The sequence below is a fragment of the Natrix helvetica genome, assembly GCF_964273705.1.
Source record: "Natrix helvetica genome assembly, chromosome: Z".
Classification (NCBI taxonomy): domain Eukaryota; kingdom Metazoa; phylum Chordata; class Lepidosauria; order Squamata; family Natricidae; genus Natrix; species Natrix helvetica.
The window spans coordinates 140458381-140480335 of record NC_138554.1 but is presented as its reverse complement, the minus strand read 5'-3'; the positions used below and the strand labels follow the sequence as shown (position 1 = coordinate 140480335).

General features: G+C 44.7%; 1 protein-coding gene across 1 annotated transcript; it reads left to right on the top strand.

Moving 5' to 3' along the window:
• Positions 1–1430: 1430 nt before the first annotated feature.
• Positions 1431–18348, top strand: CDC25A (cell division cycle 25A). Its single transcript, XM_081932684.1, has 15 exons — positions 1431–1629; positions 2563–2645; positions 5575–5626; positions 6442–6478; positions 7270–7371; positions 8819–8938; positions 9189–9323; positions 10958–11035; positions 12614–12760; positions 14653–14730; positions 14864–14926; positions 15447–15545; positions 16680–16810; positions 17495–17606; positions 18199–18348. Exons 1-15 carry the CDS (start codon positions 1529–1531, stop codon positions 18337–18339), a joined length of 1479 nt encoding a protein of 492 aa, XP_081788810.1. The 5' UTR covers positions 1431–1528; the 3' UTR covers positions 18340–18348.
• The last annotated feature ends 3607 nt before the right edge of the window (positions 18349–21955 follow it).

The following is a 21955-nucleotide window of genomic DNA, read 5'->3' as shown; positions in this document are numbered from 1 at the left end:
AGGGGTCGTGTGAGTCTCTCTTTGCGACCTGACAAGCAAAAGTCAACAGGGGAAGCTGGATTCACTTAACGACTGCGTGACTTAACGGCAGTATGGCAAGAAAGATCAAAAAATGTCACTCAACAAATGTCTCAATCAGCCACAGAAAATTTGGGCTCCCTTGTGGTCATAAGTCGAGGACCCCTTGTATTCTTTATTGGTGATTGGCCAAGTGTGATTAGGCACACAAGGAATTTAAGCACCCAAGAAATGTAAATACATCGATGAAAGTCCAGGTTAAATACTAGAGTTTAAAACAATTTAAAATGTATCAATTAAAACTTACCAATTAATTTTTTTTAAAAAAATGTAATTTTACTTTTTTAAAAAAATATATGAAATATTGTAATTAAGAATTTAATTTTTCAATTATTTCAATTTTACAAAAAAGTTAAGAAATGTAGAAGGTTAAAAGTGAAGCCACCCACCATCTTCCAGGATTGCATCCAGCTCCAAGACTCTTGTGCTGATTGGCCTGGCCAGGTTGTTGAATTACAACAACCCACTTAGTGACCATTCCAAGTTACAACTTCACTGAAAAAAATGGACTTTTCACACTTAATGACCGTCACAGCAATCCTGTGGTCACGTGATCAAAATTCAGACACTCGGCAATGGGGTCACATGATGAGAGTTTTGGGCCTTCCAGTGAGCAAAGTCAATCAGCAAGCCAGATTCATTTAACGACCATTTGATTAACAACGACAGCAAATCATTTAACAATGGTTGTAAAACGGAACAAACTCCCTTAAATAATCTTTCACTCAGCATCAGAAATTGGGGGCTTATTTGCGGTCATAAGTCGAGGACTATATATATCTGTGTTTGCTTATATGAATAATAAACAACTAAAACTACCTGCACATTTCAGGCTTACATAGATGCTTCCCCTTAAAAAGTCCTACTCGGAAGAGCGCGCCTTTCTACTTTTTCCTATCTCTATAGTCTCTGGTGGGGGGGAAGCATGCATCTCCCATTGCCTGTCGCAACTTTATCTCCTCCCTGTAGTCGGGTTAACAGGATGACCCTCTCTAATTTGCCTATCTCTATAGCCTCGGGGGAGGCGTGGTTTCAATTCTCCCAATTGCTCCCCGCAACAGCTCTTCTCTCTTCCCTAGCTTCTCTCTCTCTCTCGTCTTGTACACCCCCTTCTCAATTTGCATATCTCTATAGCCTCTCCTCTCCTATTGGCTGGCCGGAACGGTTCGTCCCCTTTCCAACCAAGGTCCTCCCTGGAGTCTCTGGTTGGTTCCCCCTCCTGAAGATCCTCCAACTGATTGGCTCGCATCCTCGCCTAGCGTAATGGGCGGGCCGCTTTCCCATTGGCGGGCGCCACTTTTGGCGGGAGGAGGATGGGCTCGGTTGGTGGGCGGGGCCCGGCGCGAAGCGGTAAGAAGGGGGCTCCGCGCGGGGGGTGTCTTCACCTCATTCGGGTTTCTCGCGACACGGTTCGTTTTGTCGACGGTGGCCGGAAAGGGACAATTACCTCATGGAGCCCGCCGCCCGTCGCCAACACTCTCATCGCCGCCGCCTGCTCCTCGGGGACGCCGAGGGTCCTCTCACCCGCCGGAGAAGCCTCAACACTGCAGGGTAAGCCGACTGAGCGGAGCCCGGCGCGATTCTTGGCCTGAGGAAACCGGTGGGAGCCTTGAACCGTCTTCCGTTGTGTGTGTGTATGTGTGTTTGTGTGTGTAGGAGGGAGGGGAATTCGCATTCCCCTCATCCTTAGCCGCCGCCGGGACTTGGATATGTAGTGCTACGAGGCCCCAAACCAACATTTTCTCCCTCAACTCACTCCCCATGGCCCTATCATGGAATGGCGGATGAACGTCGAGGGCATCTAGCCGAGACCCACGCTGGACTGTTTTGGCCGGCCTCCGAAATGGCCGATGCGTGTAGGCCAGGTTTGGTTGGGTCGGATGAAAGGCAGATCCCCCCCCCCTCAGCCCAGCCCACCTCACAGGATTGCTGTTGTGGAGGAAAGAAGACGAAGGGAAGGGCGTTTCGTATTTATACGTTTGTGTATATGTGCATAATATGTGTGTATGTTTGACATGTCCATATGTGTGTGTATATGTATATGTGCATGTATACATATATATTTGTGACGATGAATGTGTATATGTGGATAAGTGTGTGCATAGATTGTGTATATGTGGATTTGTGTATATAAGTGTGTATGTAGATTGTGGACATGAGTATGTATGCATATATACATGGGTATATGGATATGTTGGAGTATATACATATTTTTGTGGTGTACACACACACACACACCCTCTTGCTTTGCAGCCTGCTGCCTCAATTCCTAAACCAAAATGGCTTATTTTCAATCCTTTGCAAACCAATATTGCAAATCCACCATAAAACAGTCCAAACTGTTCTTGTCAGTGTTTAGACCGCTGTGGGTTTTTTTGGGGGGATGGTTCTCTGATTGTGTAGGAGCATCCCCCCCCCCCAGTTCTATTTAATTTTATTTTTTACAAGGCAAGAGATCACAGCTCCATCTTTGCATTTTTGCAGCTCAACTGAATCCTGTGTGCAGATGTTGGAAGTCAACAATGCCAATATGAAGAGGACATCGTCTTCCGATTCTACTGATTCAGGTTTGCGGCTGTGTGCTGAGGGCACAAGGCAGAGTGTTTTCCAGGCTGTTCCTGCTTCAAAAGAATGGGCTGTGGATGATGGTGCTTGAAATCCCTGAGCCTAGTCTTAACCTGATCGGATAGATTCCCCAGTACCTTTCTCAATAAATGGAGCCAAGGATCATTTCTATTTAGGAGTTTTAACTGGTCTGACACTAGAATTATGAATGGAGCTCAAACCTCATCATCAAATTTGATCTTAGAAGGAAGCCATGTTGTGTTCCTCAGCTAAAATGTAGTGGAGGAAGGTATCTTCTTCCCTAGCACCATATACTCAAACTGTAGCCCAGGGGTGTCCAAACTTGGCAACTTTAAGTTAGTTTAGTTTAGTTTAGTTTATTTAATTTATAGACCGCCCCCTCTCCCCGTAGGGACTCGGGGCGGTGTACAGACCATTCGTAATCAAAACAATAAAATGACATAAGACATAAGACATGCAACATAAACAACTCACACACACGGTCTGTTATAAAATCCCAAAACCAATTAAATATTAAGAACAATTTTAAAAACCCATTAAAACCCCAATATAAAATTTAAAAAGCCATCCAGGAAGGTTTGAATAGATGTTAAATGCAGTTACGATTATGGTTGTAATTAAGCCAGACCTGCTACTCGAAACAGGTGGGTCTTGAGTTTCTTGCGGAAGGAGCGGAGATCAGAGGTGGTTCTAATATCGGGGGGGAGGTCGTTCCAGAGGGTTGGGCCCATCACAGAGAAGGCCCTACTCCTAGGCACCGCCCGCCCGCACTGTTTAGCGGATGGTACCCGGAGGAGGCCCTCTCTGTGAGAGTGGATTGGTCGCAGGGATGTATGGGGTAGAATGCGATCCCGCAAATAACTAGGTCCCGAGCCATGGAGCGCTTTGAAGATGACAATCAACACCTTGAAACGCACCCGAAAGGCCACAGGCAGCCAGTGCAGCTCGCGCAGGAGAGGTGTTACATGGGAGTACTTAGTACTCCCCATAATAACCCGCGCGGCTGCATTCTGGACCAGCTGGAGCCTTCGGGTGCATCTCAAGGGGAGCCCCATGTAGAGAGCGTTACAGTAATCAAGGCGAGAAGTCACTAGGGCATGAGTGACTGTGCAAAGAGCGTCCCGCTCCAGTAAGGGACGCAATTGGTGCATCAGGCGAACCTGATGGAACGCCCCCCTAGCCACGGCCGTCACATGATCATCTAGCGACAGCCGGGAATCTAGGAGGACGCCCAAATTGCGTACCCTATCCACCGGGGACAGTTGTACCCCCCCAATGGCCAGAGATGGAACACATTGGCTAAAGTGGGGCGCCGGTAGCCACAGCCACTCCGTCTTGGAAGGGTTGAGTCTGAGTCTGTTGTCGCCCATCCAGACCCGCACGGCTTCCAGACACCGGGACATCACCTCGACGGCTTCGTTGGGGTGGTTCGGGGTAGAAATGTATAACTGAGTGTCATCTGCATACAGATGGCACTCAACCCCGAATCCTCGAATGATCTCACCCAGCGGTTTCATGTATGTGTTGAACAGGAGAGGGGAGAGGACCGACCCCTGTGGCACTCCACACGTGAGCGGCCTCAGGGTCGATCTCTGCTCTCCCGCCAACACACATTGCGTCCGACCGGAGAGGAAGGAGGAGAACCACCGCAAAACGGTGCCCCTCACCCCCATCCCCTCCAGCCGACGCAACAGGATACCATGGTCGATGGTATCGAAAGCCGCTGAGAGGTCTAACAGGACTAAGATGGAGGAACAACCCCCATCTTTCGCCCTCCAGAGATCATCCACCAACGCGACCAAAGCCGTCTCTGTGCTGTGGCCCGGCCGGAAACCGGACTGGCACGGATCTAGATAAGTAATTTCTTCCAGGTGTCAAGGGAACTGCTGCGCCACCACACTCTCAACAACCTTCGCTAAAAAGGGAAGGTTGGAGACAGGACGATAATTGGCTAACTCAACTGGGTCTAGGGAAGGCCTCTTAAGTAGGGGCCTCACCACCGCCTCCTTCAAGGAGGCTGGCAGGAACCCCTCCTCAGCGAGGCGCTCACCAGACCCAGGAGCCAGTCACGTGTAACCTCCCAGGTTACCAGTACAAGCCAGGAGGGACACGGGTCCAATAAACATGTGGTGGCCCGCAGTCGCCCGCGTAGCCTGTCCATATTCTCGGCGGCAACAGAGTCAAACTCCTCCCAGATAGGTACCTCAAGACTCGCCTCCGGTGTCTCCTCACGATCACTGAAGGGGACCCATTCGCTCCGGATCTGAGCGATTTTGTCCTGCAGATATTCCCCAAATTCCTCTGCCCTCCCCTGTAAAGGGGCTTCCCGCGACCTCTGTGATAGGAGGGAGCGGGTCACCCGAAACAGGGCGGCAGGGCGGTTTTCTGCAGACGCAATAAGGGTGGCATAATATCGACGTTTAGCCACCCTTAGTGCCACAAGGTAGGTCCGTAAATGGGCTCTTACCTGTGTTCGGTCAGATTCGGCCCGAGAGGATCTCCATCTGCTCTCTAGGCGTCTCTTGTGGCGCTTCATCACCCTCAGCTCCTCGGAAAACCAAGGGGCCAGGACTTGTGGACTTTAAGACTTGTGGACTTCAACTCCCAGCTCTGCTGGCTGGGGAATTCTGGGAGTTGAAGTCCACAAGTCTTAAAGTTGCCAAGTTTGGACACCCCTGCAGTAGCCTTTTAAGCTAAAAGAAAGGATGGAGTTTTTTTTAGGATTTTCTAATCCTGCATACCTAACTGGTTCTGTTAATGTATTCTGCTTTCCTCAAATAATTTTAAAATGCAAGGAAGATATAAACTCTGCTGTTAATTTATTCTGCTTTCCTCAATATGTAATACACAAGCAAGATGTGCAATAGCTGTAATATGCAAGCAAGAGAAAAACAATTGTCTCTCCTGCAGGTTGCTGCATGGATTCTCCTGCCCTGCTTGGCATGAACGACCTTGAAGAAAGGTAGGTGATAAAGATGCTAATGTGCTGTATTAGCTTAAAACTACCTGGGGTCAACAGGAAAGAGGCTGGGGGGGGCTTTGTTAAGTAGAAAATCTGCTTTGAATACAATGCTGTGAGTTAGTCACTCGGGATATTTCAGAGATCCAATTCTTCAGAATTCTGGCTTTTAAAAGGAATTCTGCTATTACTGATAACCCCCAGGCCCTGCTATGCTTTCCTCCTCCTGCTCTTTCCACATAACAAAGGGGATCACTTAACAGAGTATCAGAGATGAAAGGGACTTTGGAGGTCTTCTAGTCCAAACCCCTGCTCAGGCAAGAAACACTTCTCTCCCCCTCCTCCTCCTCCTCAACCTCCAGGGATGGAACACTGCACAAGCCGTTCTATAGGTCTTGATTGCCCTTGCTCTCAAAAACACTCCTCCCTATTTCTAGCTTGATTGACCCCTAAAGGGTCAATTTTGAGTTTTATTGCTGGACATTCCCTTGGATATGAAGGCAGGAATTTTGCCATTAAAGGGAAAAATAATTGTGGCCTTAAAAACCTGCCTCCTTCACATTTGCTAAAAGGGTTTATTATACACAAGGAAGCCTTCAGCAGAATTGGGTGGGTTGTGGAAATAGGAGTTAGGATGGTCAGATCAAGGTGTGATATAACACCTTTCTGATTTAGGAAAGCTTCAGGCTTGTTTTGCTGATTGGATTAGGCAGTGAAAGATTAGAATTGTTAACCCATTTTTTGTCAATGCAGTTTGGCTTTGATGTTGGCAATTTAGCTTTATTTCAAAGTCACGTCTTTTGCATTCTCTTTTGCAGCTTTTGCCTGCCCATGAGAAGAATGTACTCCCTCCCGGTAAGTTCAGCTGAGGAACCATGGTCTCCTATCTCAGTACTACTACTCTCTTTTTTAAATGTCATTTTGAATTACTCAGACTTCTGTGAGATTATAGGTATTGTAGATAAGGCTTAGAAAAATCCCTTTATCTGCCTCTCAGAGTCTAGAATGATTGAAATTTGGGCACAAAAGGGGGGTTTGCATAATAGGGGGCAAGGAGAGTTCCAGAAAAATATTGAGTTGGTTCAGAATAACAAAGTTGAAAGGGACTTCCAAAGTTGGAAGTCATGTAGTCCAACCCCCTGCTCAGGCTGGAGACCCCACACCATTTCAGACATGTAATATACTGCTTTTTTGTTTTTAATTTCAAACATTCTCTGATTGGTTTTAAATAGCAATAGCACTTAGACTTACATACCTCTTCATAGTGCTTTTACAGCCCTCTCTAAGGGGTTTACAGAGTCAGCCTCTTGTCCCCCAACAATCTGGGTCCTCATTTTACCCACTTTGGAAAGAGAAAAGGCTGAATCAACCTTGAGCCTGGTGGGATTTGAACTGCTGAACTACAGCTAGAAATCAGTTGAAGCAGCCTGCAGTACTGCACTCTTAAGTACTGTGCCACTTCTCTTAAATCCCACCTCCATTGCTTCAAGTCAAGGTTACATGCGCTCGTCTACGAATCTCTGCATCTCCGCATCATATACAGTGCATTCAATTTAGTTTGTCTTTTGTGTGTGTGTGTGTGATAAAAACTATGCTTCCCCTGCATGACGCTTGTTTTTCTTTTAAAAACTTTTTTGTATTTTTAGCACGGCCTTCTGGGTTGCAGCCCTGCGCTGAAGAGGAACCACTCGGTTCAGCTGGATTGCAACGACTTCCAACCTCTCCCTCCCGAAGAGAACAAAGAGAATGTGAGTTTGGTTTTTCAGAGATTCTGACAAGAGAAAGAACCCACAACTTCAGCACCAGATATAAGACTGCCCCCCAAGGCTTTTAATTTCGGATTTTTGTCTGGGTGACAAAAAAGCAGAACTCTTTCCTCGCAGTGAAAAGCACTGCTGAGAACTGACCAGTTTTGCTGTTAAAATTTGGCAGGTTGGACTTAATAGTTCAGAACCGTTTTGAGGATAGAATAAAAGAGTAGGGACCTTGGAGATCTTCTAGTCCAACCCCCTGCTCAGGCAGGAAACCCTACACCACTTCAGACTGGACAAATGGTTGTCCAGTCTCTTTTTAAAAGCATCCAATGATAAAGCACCCACAACTTCTGGAAGCAAGTTGTTCCAATGATGAATTATTCTCACTGTCAGGAAATTTTCTCTTCATTTCTAAGTTGCTTCTCTACTTGATGAGTTTCTATCCATTGCTTCTTCTCCTGCCTTCAGGTGCTTTGGAGAATAGGTTGTCCCCCCCTTCTTTGGGGCAGCTCCTCAAATATTGAAACATTGCTAATCATGTCACTCCTAGCCCTTCTTTTCAATAAACTAGACAAACCCAATTCCAGCAACCGTTCTTCATATGTTTCAGCCTCCAGCCACCCGATCCTCTTTGTTGCTCTTCTCTGCACTCTTTCTAGAGCCTCCAAGTCTTTTTTATTTCATGGTGACCAAACTAGATGTAATATTCAAAGTGTGGCCTTGCCAAGGCATTATAAAGTGGTATTGACCCTTCACGTGATCTTGATTCTATCCCTCTGTTAATGCAGCCTAGAACTGTGTTGGTTGTTTCATTGGCTGCAGCACACAGCTGGCTCCTATTTAAGTGATTGGTCCACTAGGACTCCAAAATCCCTCTCCCAGTTCCTCCTTTTGAGTCAGGTACCACTTATCCCATCCCTGCGCATTTGGTTTTTCTTTCCTAAATGTAGAACCTTGTACATCCTAACTGTTTCTCTGTGTCATATAATATGTGTAGGTATAGACATAATTTTGTATTTATTTATTTTATCTTGTCATGTTTATGTAATGTAAGATTGGAGGTGGTGACCCTTTAAGAGCTGTATGCAACTAAATTTCATTTTTAATGTTTGCCAATTAGTGTACATTCAAAGTGACAATAAAGCTATTCTATTCTATATTCCAATAGCCTGTCCTATGCTATTCCATTCCATTCTCTCTATTCCATTCCTTACTTTTTTTCCCACCCTTGAATTTCATTTTGTTAGGTAGGGCCCTGTGTTCAAGTCTGTCGAGTGTCTTTCGTGGCACTCACGAAACCGTTTATCACACCTAACTTGAACTGTATTTTATTTTGCCATCCAGATCAAAGGAGATGAATAAGAAAAATTCCTTGTCTGTTGCACACAAGTGGATCATTAAAAAAACAATTGGTGCTTTGTCTCCTTTTTTCTCTCACAAGGAGCACTTTGAGTTCAAGAAACCAACCCTCCCTGCCTCTCGTGGCTCTCTGCACCTTTCTTCTCCAGACTATGAAAAAGACCCTTGCGAAGCAAGGGAGGACTCGAACACAGTACTTAAGGTATGTCCCAGAAAGAATGGACGCTTCAGCCATTAGTGTTGTGATAGAGATATGTAACTACAGGTTGCTCTCGACTTACAACCGTTCGTTTAGTGGCCATTCAAAGTTACAGTGGGACTGAAAAAAAGGAGACTCGGGATCAATGTCTCACCATCTGTAATGGCCTTTATTTCTGGAATCTTAGTCTCAGTTAAATGTGTATCAACAATAAAAATGTGGCTTCTTAAAAAGAAAATATCCTTTGTTTTAGGTCTCCAGCAGTCAAAATATTGAAAATGATACCGGAATGGCGATCCCATTATTCCCACGCCTGCTATCCCAAGAAATCACGGAAACGGAAAACGACGATGGCTTTTTAGAGATGATGGATGGGCCGGACAGCACCGTAAGTGCCGTGCTAGTTTAATTCTTGGTAATTGCAGTATGGCTAGCTAAGGGAGAGTTCAGAATAATTGGCTTCCCCTGCAGTTTCGCAAAGGTAATGATTATTTTTAAAAATAACAAGAGCCAAACATTTTAACGTAGCAGGAATTCCAGAGCAAAATTTTGGAGACTAAAAAAAAAAAAACCCTTTGTCATAGCTGTGAGGTCGTTTTTGACAAAAAGCTTCCATCGCCAGAGTTTCCCTCTGGAATTCTTGCAACGGGAAAATGGTTTGGCTCTTTCTGTAAACGCTATCTTGCAATGGTGGGACTTACCCCCCCCCCCAAAAAAGAGAGAAATATTTCTTATTGATATATTGTTTCCAAAAATGTAAGTTTTTCACAACCTGAATGTCTTTGCCATCTTTAATTCGTTCCATCCTCTCCTCCTCCCGTTCCTCCTTGACTCAATTGACTCCCAACCTGTCCTGACTTCATTACCTAGTTTGATGATGAGACATCTAAGCAACCATACTCTGCGGAGCATCGAGGAATCCTGGGTTTTTTGTTAATTTTCATGTTGATTTCTCCTTGTTTTTATGCCATTTGTTAATTGTGAGATGAGTGCGTTATACATTTAATAAATACAGGCAGTCCTCGACTTACAACAGTCTGTTTACTGACCGAACCCTCTTCCTCCTCCTCCTCTTCTTCCTCTGATCTTCCTTCCTCTTCCTCTACATGTAATAAATACAGTTCTTTTAGTGACCGTTCGTTACAATGGCATTGAAAAAAAGGAACGGATGACTCATTTTTCACACTTAACAACCGTCACATGGACGTGTGACCCAAATCCAGACCTTTGGGAACTGTCTCATATTTACGATGGTCACTATGTCCTCTGGAGTCAGGCAATCCACTTTGGCGACCTTCTAACCAGTATAAGTCAAATGGGGAAGCCGTATTCACTTAACAAGCTAACAACTGCATCAATTCATTTAACGATGATGGCAAGGAAGGTCATAAAAGGGGGCAAAACTCACTTGACAAATATTTTACTTAGCCACAGAAAAGTTGGGCTCAATTGTGGTTGGAAGTCGAGGGCTGCTTGTCTTGTTAATTGACATCGTTTCCAAAAATTAGTTTGCCACAACTTGAACGTCTTCGCCAGCAGATAAAAATGGATCCCTTTTGCAAATAGGAACTCTTCAAATTACAACGGTTCATTTAGTGACCGTTCAAAATTAACAAAGGCAGTGAAAAAAAAGGGACATAGAACCCTTTTTCACACTTACAATGGCATCATCAGATCACATCTGTTCAGGTGCCTGGAAGCTGACTTTTGTGACCATCCGTCATCAAACAGGTAAACCAGTTTCATTGAACCACCATGTTTCCAACCACGGATTCACTTAATGACAGTGCAAGAAAGCTGGTGAAATGGGGCAAAACCCAACAACCATCTCCCTTAGCAACCTAAATTTTGGATTCAATGGTCATCGTAAGTTGAGGACTACCTGCATAGAACTGCTTTTCTAAAGCCATTTCTGGGATGTTTTTTTAAACCAACCTGGAAATCTTCAGAATTCCCAGCAAGAAAAAAACAACCAAGGAGCTTCATAATATACAACTGCCCCCCCTTTTTCTCTCTCTCCAGAGTGACAACAAGATGGCTTCCGACATGTCGTGCCTTTGGACCGCTCCTCTGGTGGTCGCTAAGAACGAGGACCTGCATGTAAGTTTGGGATTTTGGAGCTTGAAAGTTGGATTTTGAAGCTTGCTTGTTTGTTTGTTTATTTGGATTTATATGCCGCCCTTCTCCAAAAGGACTCAGGGCGGCGTACAACATTAAAAAACACACATCCCAAAAGTTTAAAAAAATTAAATCCATATCCAAAAAAACAAACCAAATTTAAAAGACAATACATTTAAAATAAGTTAAAATTAACAGGCCAGGCCGGCTTGCTGGAAAAGCCAACTTTTTAGGGCGCGTCGGAAGGACCGGAGGTCAGGGATTATGGGAAGCTCCGGGGGCAGCTCATTCCAGAGGGAAGGCGCTCCCACAGAGAAGGCTCTCCCCCTGGGGGTCACCAGCCGACACTGCCTGGCCGAGGGCACCCTGAGGAGGCCAACTCTGTGGGATCGCACTGGACGGTGGGAGGCTACTGGTGGCAGTAGGTGGTCTCGCAGGGACCCTGGGCCTGAGCCATGGAGCGCTTTAAAGGTCATAATTAATACCTTGAATCGCACCCGGAAAACAACCGGCAACCAGTGCAGGCCACCTAAAAGGGGTGTAACATGGGAGCACCTAGGTACCCCCATGACAACCCGTGTGGCCTCATTCTGGACCAGCTGAAGCCTCCGGGTGCTCTTCAAGGGCAGCCCCATGTAGAGAGCATTGCAGTAGTCCAGGCGAGCTTGCTTTAAAGCAACCCCCTCCTTTCTCCCTTCCTCCAGATTTTAGGGTATTTCTGTTAAGGCTGTGCTGGTTGAGCAGAGGGTTGGACTAGATGATCTCCAAGGCCCCTTCTGATTCTGTGATTCTGTAATGGTCTGCTCGAGCAGGGGATTGGACTGGATGGCCTCCAAGGTCCCTTTTGACTGATTCTGTAATGTTCTCCTGGAGCAGAGGGTTGGACTACATGACCTCTAAGGTCCCATCCTACTCTGTTATTCTGTCATTCCATAATGATCTCTTCAAGCAGGGGCTTGGACTACATGGCTTCCCAGGTCCCTTCCAGCTCTTTTATTCTGCTTGCTTTTGCTCTGCCTGGGGCAGTTAAGAGGACACCTTAATGCCAATAGGAGAGACATTGCTACTCAGATGATGGGCAGAGGTTTGAAGGGAAGCCCCTAGTTTTCTGTTGGGTGCAATGTGTGGGGTGTCCTGCTTGTGTTCCTTTGCAGGGTCAAACTTTGTCAGCCCCTGTTTAAATCTCCCCCTTTGTGTGTGTGTATCTGTGTGTGTTGATATCCGTAATCAAATCTTCCCTTTTTGTGTTGTGTGTTTATGTATCCACAATTAAGTCTTCCCCTTTGACTTTTTGGGTGTGTATGTGTTTTGATAGCCACAACTGTCTCATCTTGGGGACTGAGATCCTGAGTACTTGCAAAAGGTGAGCTCTGCTCTCCATTCTCTCCCCCGTCCGCCAGCCCTCACTTTTGAATTTTGGGGTCATTATTTGTCTTGGGACAGTGTCCATCATCCCTTATAGGGCATAAAAGGCCAACAGGATCCCTTCTGCTCACCTGTAATACCTCCCCTCCTTCCCTCGCTCCCCCCCCCCCCCGCCCCGCTTTGGCTTCCACCCAGAGCCAGCAGCACAAACTGAGCAACACAATTCGCAATCTGGCTAAGATGGCCGCAGTGAAAAGAACGGAGAAGGCCATCGAAGAGAGTGTCCCGCCTTTCGGCAAACGGAGAAGAAGCACACACATGGAAGATGCTAAAGAAGCCACGGTTGGTAGCCGACGGAAAAACGGCCGCGATTAACCGGAGGGCTGGATGAAGGGACGGTCGCTCTTGCAAAAGTGCCGCTTTGTCATATCTTAGAAGCCTTTGTAGGAAGGTCTATTTGGGGGGGGGGGGCATCAGCCAGAGAAGAGCAACAAAGATGACTAGGGGGCTTTGGGGTGTGTGTGTGAGAGAGAGAAAGAGAGAGAACATAAAAAGATCAGTTGCAGAATTGGGGGTGTCTGGTTTTATGAAGAGAAGGACTAGGGGAGACAAGGTAACCTCTTCCAATATTTGCGGGGCTGCCCCAAGGAAGAAGGAGTCAAGCTATTCTCCAAAGGAAGGCAGGAGAAGAAGCAACAGATGGAAATTAATTGAAGAGAGAAGCAACCTAAAACTGAGAGTGAGAACAATCAATTGGTTCAAGTTTAAAAGTTTAAAAACCTTTTAGAAGGTTTTTAAGAAGAAATTGGGCAACCATTTGTCGGAAATGCTGTGGGCCAGTGATGGTGAACCTTTTCAGCAATGAGTGTCAGCTGGGGTTCTGGTGACTGGTGCGCATGCACGCACAACGATCAGCAGGCCAGTGCGCATGCTCACGCAGGAAAAGGGAAGACCGGCTCTTCCAGTTTCCAGCAGTGCCGCACGCACGAAGGCCATGTGATTGCCATGCGTGCTGCAAACCCAGAAGGGGAATGCGCGACGCCACACATGCCAGGCAACGTGGCTCTGCGTGTCCCTTTGGGCACACGTGCCATAGGTTCACCATCATGGCTATAGGCCATAGGGTCTCCTGCTCGAGGAGGAGGTTGGACTAGATGACCTCTAAGGTGCCTTCTAACTCTTATTCTATGATTCTATAAGGGTCTATTGTCTGACCAGGAGGATGGACTAGAAGGCCCCCAAGGCCCCTAGATAGGTAGGAAGATAGAGAGAAAAAGACAGATAGACCGATGGATGGATGGATAGGTAGAGATAGATGGTAGAGATAGGTAGGTATAGACAGATGTAAATGGATAGACAGACAGGCAGCCTCACCCAAGGTCCCTCCTGTGCTTCATTCCTTGCTCAAGGCAGACTTGAAACCTCTTTCCTTCCGGCCTTTTCCTTATCCTTCCTTCCTGGCTCATTTTAACATCCTTTATCCCGAGCAGATTTTTCTTTTATTCTTCTGGCTGTAGAAAGGGGGGATATAATCTGTAAAGACATTTTGGAGATCCCAAATGGCCAAGATAGCCCTCTAAGAGATGCTTGATGGAGTTGCCAGTTAGCTTCTTCCAGAGTCCAAACTAGTTTGAGTTTATTTTTTATTTTTTCCCCCTGCCAGTCTCTTGTTTTTTTTTCAAGGTGAATGGATAACACTCCAAAGCAGTTACATTTCATAATATAAAAATGCAATTAAAAATTATCTTTGCTTTCAGCCTTATTATTATTAATCACACAGCCAGATGTTCAGTCTGGGTTTGGCAGTTTTGTCTACCCATCGAGTCTTTACCAAGGACCTGGGAGAGGCAAATCTGAACGTTTGACGGTGTTACAGATATCGTCGCATATTAGAGGCAGTTCCAAATGAAGTTGCCTTCTGCAATTGACTGATGACAAATTTGTCAATGCCACTCATGGTGTTCAGCTGGTGCTCCAGGTGTTTTGGGACTGCACCCAAGGCTCCTATGACTATTAGTACTACCTTTGCTTGCTTTTGACATGGTCGTCCTATTTTTATTTGTAGGTCTTTGTATTTCGTTATCTTCTCCAGTTCTTCCTCTTTTATTCTTCTGTCTCCAGGCACCGCCACATCCACTATCCGGACTTCATTGTTATTTATATTATTAATATTGTTGTTATAATATTTTTATATTATATTTTCTTATTTATTCTTATTTTTCCCTCTGTGGTAGAGTCCCTCCTCTTCCTCTTTGGAGATAGGGAATGTGCTGGATCGGGACCAGAGGGACCTCATTGGAGACTTTTCAAAGGTAATTCCTCCTCCTCTTCCTCTCTAATCCCTCGACTTCTCCGAGTTAATCACTGGCTTCTCTTCGCAGCCTGCGCCAGGTGATGTGTCTGTCTGTCTCCCTCTAAGCAACATTTTTTGTCATGTCTCTGCAGAGTTACCTCTTCCACACCGTTGATGGCAAACATCAGGACTTGAAGTACATCAATCCAGAAATGGTGGGTGACCTCCCTTGGGAGTCCAGGAATCTGTTTTTCTGATGGGAACGGAAAGCTTTCTGGGATGTAAAAAGAAGTGGAAATTTCCCAGATCCATCTGCATTCATTTTCCCTAATTACTTGAATTTCTTAAATTAATTGCATGATAGCAGCGTTCTGATATTTGAGGGGCTGTCACTCAAAGAAGAGGGGGGCAACCCATTTTCCAAAGCATCCAAAGGCCAGACAAATAAATTGATCAAGGAGAGATTCAACCTAGAAATAAGGAGAATTTTCTGGACAGTGAGAACAACAAACCCGTGGAACAGCTTGCCACCAGAAGGTCTGGGTGCTCCATCACTGGAGGCTTTCAAGGAGAGACTGGACAGCACACCTGTCTGGAATGGCCTAGGGCAGGGTTGGACTAGGTGACCTCCAAGGTCCCTTCCAGCTCTTTCGTTCTAAGTTTGATTCGTTTGTCAAAGGGCTCAAACTTAATTCTCATCCTTTTTATTTATTTATTTAGTCTTTTTTCTTTCAGATTGTCGCCATCCTGAACGGCAACTTCTCCGTCTTCATCACGCAGTGCGTGATCATCGATTGCAGGTTTCCCTATGAGTACGACGGGGGTCACATCAAGGTACGGAGGGGGGAAGGACCCTCATCAAGGATCAGCCTCTGTTAACAATAGTGGCCGGGGGGAGGGGGGGTGTCTCCCGTGATCCAGCGGTCGCTGTGACGAAACAGGTGCCGGGTCCTTAAAAGAGCAGAAATGGAAATGTTCTGCTCTGCCCATCAAGTCCCAAAAAGACGGACGTGAATCTCCAGCTTGGTTACTTTGCTCCAAACGAAGTCATTGGCCATAGTAATCCAGGCAAGTCCTCAACTTATGTGCCCTAAATTTAGGTTGCTGAGCAAGACGGTTCAGGGAAGACTGTTGGAAGGGCTTGCGGATGCTCCATCACTGGAGATTCTTTGGGAAAAGACTGGAGGGCCATCTGCCTGCAATGGTAGAAGGCCTCCTGCTTGAGCATGGGGTTGGACTGGATGACCTCTGAGGTCCCTTCCAGCTCTGATTGTATGATTCTGCAAGGGTCTCTTACTTGAACAGGGAGTTGAACTAGATGACCTTCAAAGTCCCTTCCAACTGTGTCCTTCTATGATTGTGTAAGGATCTCCTGCTGGTGCAAGGGGTTGAACGGGGGTTGGACTAGAGGATCTCCGCAGTCCTTTCCATGTATCCTGGTGTCCCACTTAATGACCGTTACAACGTCCCCACAGTCAGGCGATCCCAATTTGAACAAATGGAAGCTTGACTCGTGTTTATGATGATCTTGCAAGTATCCCAGTGTCCCACGATCCCCTTTTGCGACCTTCTGACAAGCAAATTCAATATGGAAGCCAGATTCACTTAACAACCATGCTAACTGAACAACTGCAGGGATTCAGTAGTTGAAGGGTTGTAAAATGGGGCCAAACTCACTCCGCTGTCTCACTCAGCAACAGAAACATTGGCTTCCGTTGCCGCCGTAAGTTGAGGACCACCCGCGAGCCTATTTTCAGCTGTGTAATTTTTAATATTTGAAACTTGTTTGATAAATTGTGGGAGAGGTGGATGGCATCACAATTGAATGCACAACCAATGTTGTAGGGATCTCTTGCATCGAGGGTTGTGTGGTGGTGAAGCAAAACCAGGAGACTTGTCTGCTTGAGGCAACTGTCTACTTGAGGTTTATTCAAGGTTTACTTGAGGTTTACTCATTGTCCACTCCAGGGCGCCATCAACCTTCCAATGGAGCAAGATGTGGAAGACTTTCTGCTGAAAAAACCCCTGGTGTCCTCCGGCAACAAGCGCGTCATTGTTGTGTTCCATTGCGAGTTCTCCTCCGAGCGGGCCCCCCGAATGTAAGTATCCCAAAGACCATGCTCCCCAGCCTTGTGGACTTGCTGGTTTGGGACTTTAGATGAGCCAAGGGAGAGGGTGGGTCTGTCTGTCTTCATTTGGCTCCTGCGTCTTTAATTTGGTCCATTCTCTCCCGCTCCCATTCCTCCTCGACTCAATTTCCCAATCTGACCTGATGCCGTTACCTAGTATGGCGATGAGATGTCTGCAAGGAAGTGACCAAGCTCTATGGAGCACCGAAGAACCTCCCATTTGGGGGGGGGGTGTTAATTTTCACATTTTTTAGTTTTTTCCCCCCTAGTTTTTATGCCGGTGGCTAATTGGGAGTTGAGTACCGTATACATTTAGTAAATACAGCAGTTCATTTAATGGCCAAATCCTCTTCTTCCTGGGACCAAATCCTCATCTTCCTCATCCCCCCTCTTTCTTGTCTTCCTCCAAATTCTTCCTCTTCTTCCTTCTCTTTTTCTCTGTCTCCTCTACTCCCTTCCTCCTTGTTTTCCTCTTCTTCCTCCTGTGCCTCCTTCCTCTTGTTCCTCCTTTTCCTCCTTCTATTCCTCCTATCCTTCCTCCAACTTCCATCATTTCCTCCTTCTCTTCCTTTTTGTAATCTTCTTCCTTCTCATCTCTTCCTCCTCTACTACTTCTTTTACCCCCTCTCTTCCTCCTCCTCCTCCTCCTCCCAGGTGCCGATTTGTCAGAGAAAGGGACCGACTGGACAACCAGTATCCCGCCCTGCACTACCCAGAGCTCTACATCCTCAAAGGTGGCTACAAGGACTTCTTCCTCAAATGCAAGGTAAATGTCACACACACACAGACACACACACACACACTCTCTCTTGAGGGCCTTCGAACCATTCCTGAGGTTGGGCAAAACCAGTGGAAGGTGAGAGGCGGCACTGGTTGGACATGGGTGAGTGGGAGTGCTAGGTGAGCCAACACCAATTCAGAAGGGAATCACAGACTTTGAAGGGACACAGGAGGTCTTCTAGTCCAGCCCCCTGCTCACGCAGGAGACCCTCTTCTCCACAAACCCTATTCCCTGCCAGCACTGATGAAGTTCCCTAGACAGGTCACGCGACGTCTGCAAGAAAATCCCCCCAGCTCAGAAAGCATCCAGGACCCCCACGGTCCTCCCCACAAACCCCTCCGAGCACTGATGCCGTTCCCTAGCTGGGTCACGAGACGTCTGCAAGAAAATCCCCACAGCTCAGAGAGCACCAAGGATCCACTAGCTCAACCCCAATCACATATTTCTCTTCTATCGGCTTTAACTTTACACCGCCCCACCTCAGCGTCAGGGGAGGGGAACCCATGATGGTTTGTTTGTGCTTGTTTGCTTTGGCATAGTTGCGAAATCCCTCTCTCTCTCTCTCCTTCCCATCCAGAGCTACTGTGAGCCCCAGAGCTACCGCCCCATGCACCACAAGGACTTCAAGGAGGACCTGCGCACCTTTCGCACCCGGAGCCGGACCTGGGCGGGCGAGAAGAGCAAACGCGAACACTACAGCCGCTTGAAGAAGCTTTGAAGGGGGGCCGGCAGGGTCTGAAATGGACACATTTTTGAGGGGGGGGGGGTTGGATCCGTCCTGCGCGGCCTGACGGAGACCACAAGACTGTTGTCGCAGGTGTGACAGGGTATCATTCTAGCCACGAATCCTGGATGTTTTTTTCCGTGTTTCAATAGCACAGGTGGGAAAATAGAAAGAGCCTACACACACACACCAATATATAAATATATATATATATATATAAGATGAAACTATATTAATATATATGAATGTTGTCAGATGAAGCAATATATGTATGAATATATGTATGTATGTGTGAGATTATGTCTCTCTCTATATATACATCTGACACTATAGTATATTAATATACTCCAATCTCGGTTCAGAATCCTAATTCAGGATCCTAAAAAGCAATTTGGGAAGAAGAGGAAAAAAAACCTCCAGTGGTAATTGAACGATTTTGAAAGAAGCCTTGGCATAAACCGACATCGGAAGCATAAGCCGGCATGCTAGCTTGGAAATCTTGCTCTTGGGGGTGGGTGGTGGTGGTGGTATTTGTCCATGTTTAATGTAATGCTAAACCGGAGGTTGCTTCTCTTAGCCACAATTCAGATAAGCCCCAACTATCATTAAGCTAATTTGGAAGCAATGTGAATATAACATACAAGCTAAGTTTAGTTTGTCACAAACTGGTTAAACCAAGCAGGATGCTAGCCTAGAAATCTGGCATCTGTTTTGTGTAACAGAGGTCCCTAACCACAATTCGGACAGATTGAGGTTAAGATAATCCAGGATCCCTGTGCAAGTTAACCCTAGTTTGTCACAAACTCTGTTTAATTAAGGAAAGCAGAACACCAGTTTGGAAATCTTGCTTTTGGGTGTGTCCATCTTTTGTGTAATGCTAAACCAGAGATTGCTACTCTAATCACAATTCAGACAGCCCCCAAGTTAACTTTAATTTGTCACAAACTCTGGTTAAGCGAACTTGGCTTGAGATGGCCGCACACATCCCAAATTTACCTTAAACCAAGATTATTCTTTTTCAATGAATGAGAAACTGACCTCGACCTCTGATTTCAGAGAAACCACATCCAGGTCTTTGTCTCCTGCCCGCTTTTGGGAGTTTTAAATAATGGCTTAGCGTTACGCAAACTGGACATCCATGTCAGTATTAAAAATCCTTTTTAGCTGGTGCGGGTGAAGGACGTTTTTCAGGAAGTGTAACATTGGGTAAGCTTCCATTTTTCTGCTTTTGGCATTTGATGTCTGCATCAGACCCAGGAAAAAAAACACGTTACCTCGGTTTATTTAAGCCAGCAATGCTGGTTTCTTTTGTGGATAATGGAGAGGCAGCAGCTGAGTCTACTGATGATTTTTGGATCTCAAGGTAGCCTCGCTCCTCGTTTCCTGTGTAAAAAAACATTCCCTGGCATGGCCCAAACCCTGGGCTGGAGGGGTTGCGTATGGTTTATGTAGTCCTTCGCCATTTGTCAGACCTATTTTGCACAGCCCTACCTGCTGACTGAGGGAAAATAATGAATTTTTAAGGTCTTGTAAATAAGCCTTCATAAGGGAGGGGGAGGAAGGTTGGGAAGGACGAAAAGGGTACGGAAAAAATGATCTCTCTTGTGCAAATAAATTGCCCACGATTTTTGATGTGCGTGTCTTAATTTTTTTCTATTTTATTTTATTATTGTATTCCATTTTGTTTTGTTTTATTCCACCGTGTTCCATTATTTTATTCTATTACTTTTTTTTCATTTTAGTGTTATATTAAATTTTATGTCATTTTATTGTAAATTTTGTTTCATTTTATTTTACTCCTTTTATTCTGTTCTATTTTGTTTTAAATTTTGTCATTATTTTATTTTAGATTTTGTTTCATTTTATTTCATCCCATTCCATTTTAATCTGTTCATTTTATTACATTCTTTTACTTCATTTTAATTTTTCTAATTCTATTTTTTATTTTATTTTTTATCATTCCATTCCTTTATTTTATTTTAAATTTTATATATTTTATTACATAACCTTTTTTATTCTATTTCTTTTCAATTTTATTTCATTTTATTCCATTCCATTATTTTATTTTATTCCATTCCTTTTATTTTAAATTTTATGTAATTATTTAATTACATAAATTTTATTCCATTCCATTATTTTTTTATTTTATTTTAAATTTTTTATTTAATTTCATTTATATTATTTCAAATTTTAAGTAATAATTTTATTAAAAAACTGTTTATACCATTCTATTTGTTTATTTCATTTTATTTTTAAATTTATTTCATTTCATGTGATTTATTTTTATTTATACTTTGAATTTTCTAAACACCCCTCTCGCTTTCCTTCGCTTTTCCTGCAAATCCCCTTGTCCCAGAATTGATCACATTTTCAAAACTTTCCATCCACAACTTTATACTCCCAGGATGTTCAAATGCACAATATTTTACAGGCAGTCCTCATTTAGTGACCGTTCAACATTACATTGTCAGTGAAAAAAGTGACTTAGAACCACATGACTGCTGGGGCCTCTCCCCGTGGTCAAATGATCAACATTCAGATCCTTGGCTACTGACTCTTATTTATGACCATCGTCCAACCCCTATTAGCAACTTTTCTGACCGGCCAAATTAACAGGGAGGTCCGATTTGTTAACGACTGTTGCTAGGTTAACTGCCAGGGATTCACATAACAACTATGGCAAGAAAGGTCATGAAAAGGAAGAAAATTCACTTAGCGATTGACTCCCTTAACCACGAAAGTGTTTGGCTCCATTGTGGTTGTAATTCGAGGACTTCCTGTACTAGAATTAACTATTGTAAATCTTATTTCAAAGTGGGATTGAAACGGACTTTTAATCCAAGTAACCCTTGAGTTACAACAGATTCTTTAGTGACCATTGAAGGTTATGACAAATGCTAGGAACATGACTCACACTTAACAACCGTCGCAGCATCCAAGTGCTGACAGGATCAAAATTCAGATCCTTGGCAACTCACTCGTATTTATGACGGTTGCGGTGTCCCTGCAGGCCACATGCGGTTTTGTGACTTCATCCAGCAGAGTGGATAAAGATTTACTTAACCATGTGACTCGACCACAAAATTTAGGTATTTAAGTGAGTTTGCTCACAAGTTTTACAATTTTTCTCACCTTTTAAGTGAAGTGCAGTACTTTAAGTCACCTGGACGTTAAGTGAATCAGGCTTGACTTGCTCATTGGAAGGTCGCAAAAGGAGATCACATGGCCCCAAGGTGGTGCAACCGTCATAAATGTGAGTCCGTCACAAAGGCTCTTATTGTGAAAAATTCAAAATACAGATTCCTTAAACAGGAGGCCTCCTTTCCATCTTAAATATTTCTATTCCATATTATTAAAATAAAATAGAATAAATTAATAAACTAGAATAAAAAAATAGAATAAAATGTAAAGAAAAATATAAAATAAAATAATAAAAAGAACAAAATAGTATAAAGTTAAATTATAACAAAATAGAGTATAACTAATGAGATAACATAAAAGACAGGTGCAAATACTGACACACAAGCACACAAACACACACACAGCCTGCACAATCTTGAGGGTTGTGTTGGAAGGCAGCCCTGGAAAGAGCCGTTGACCTGCCAGAGCT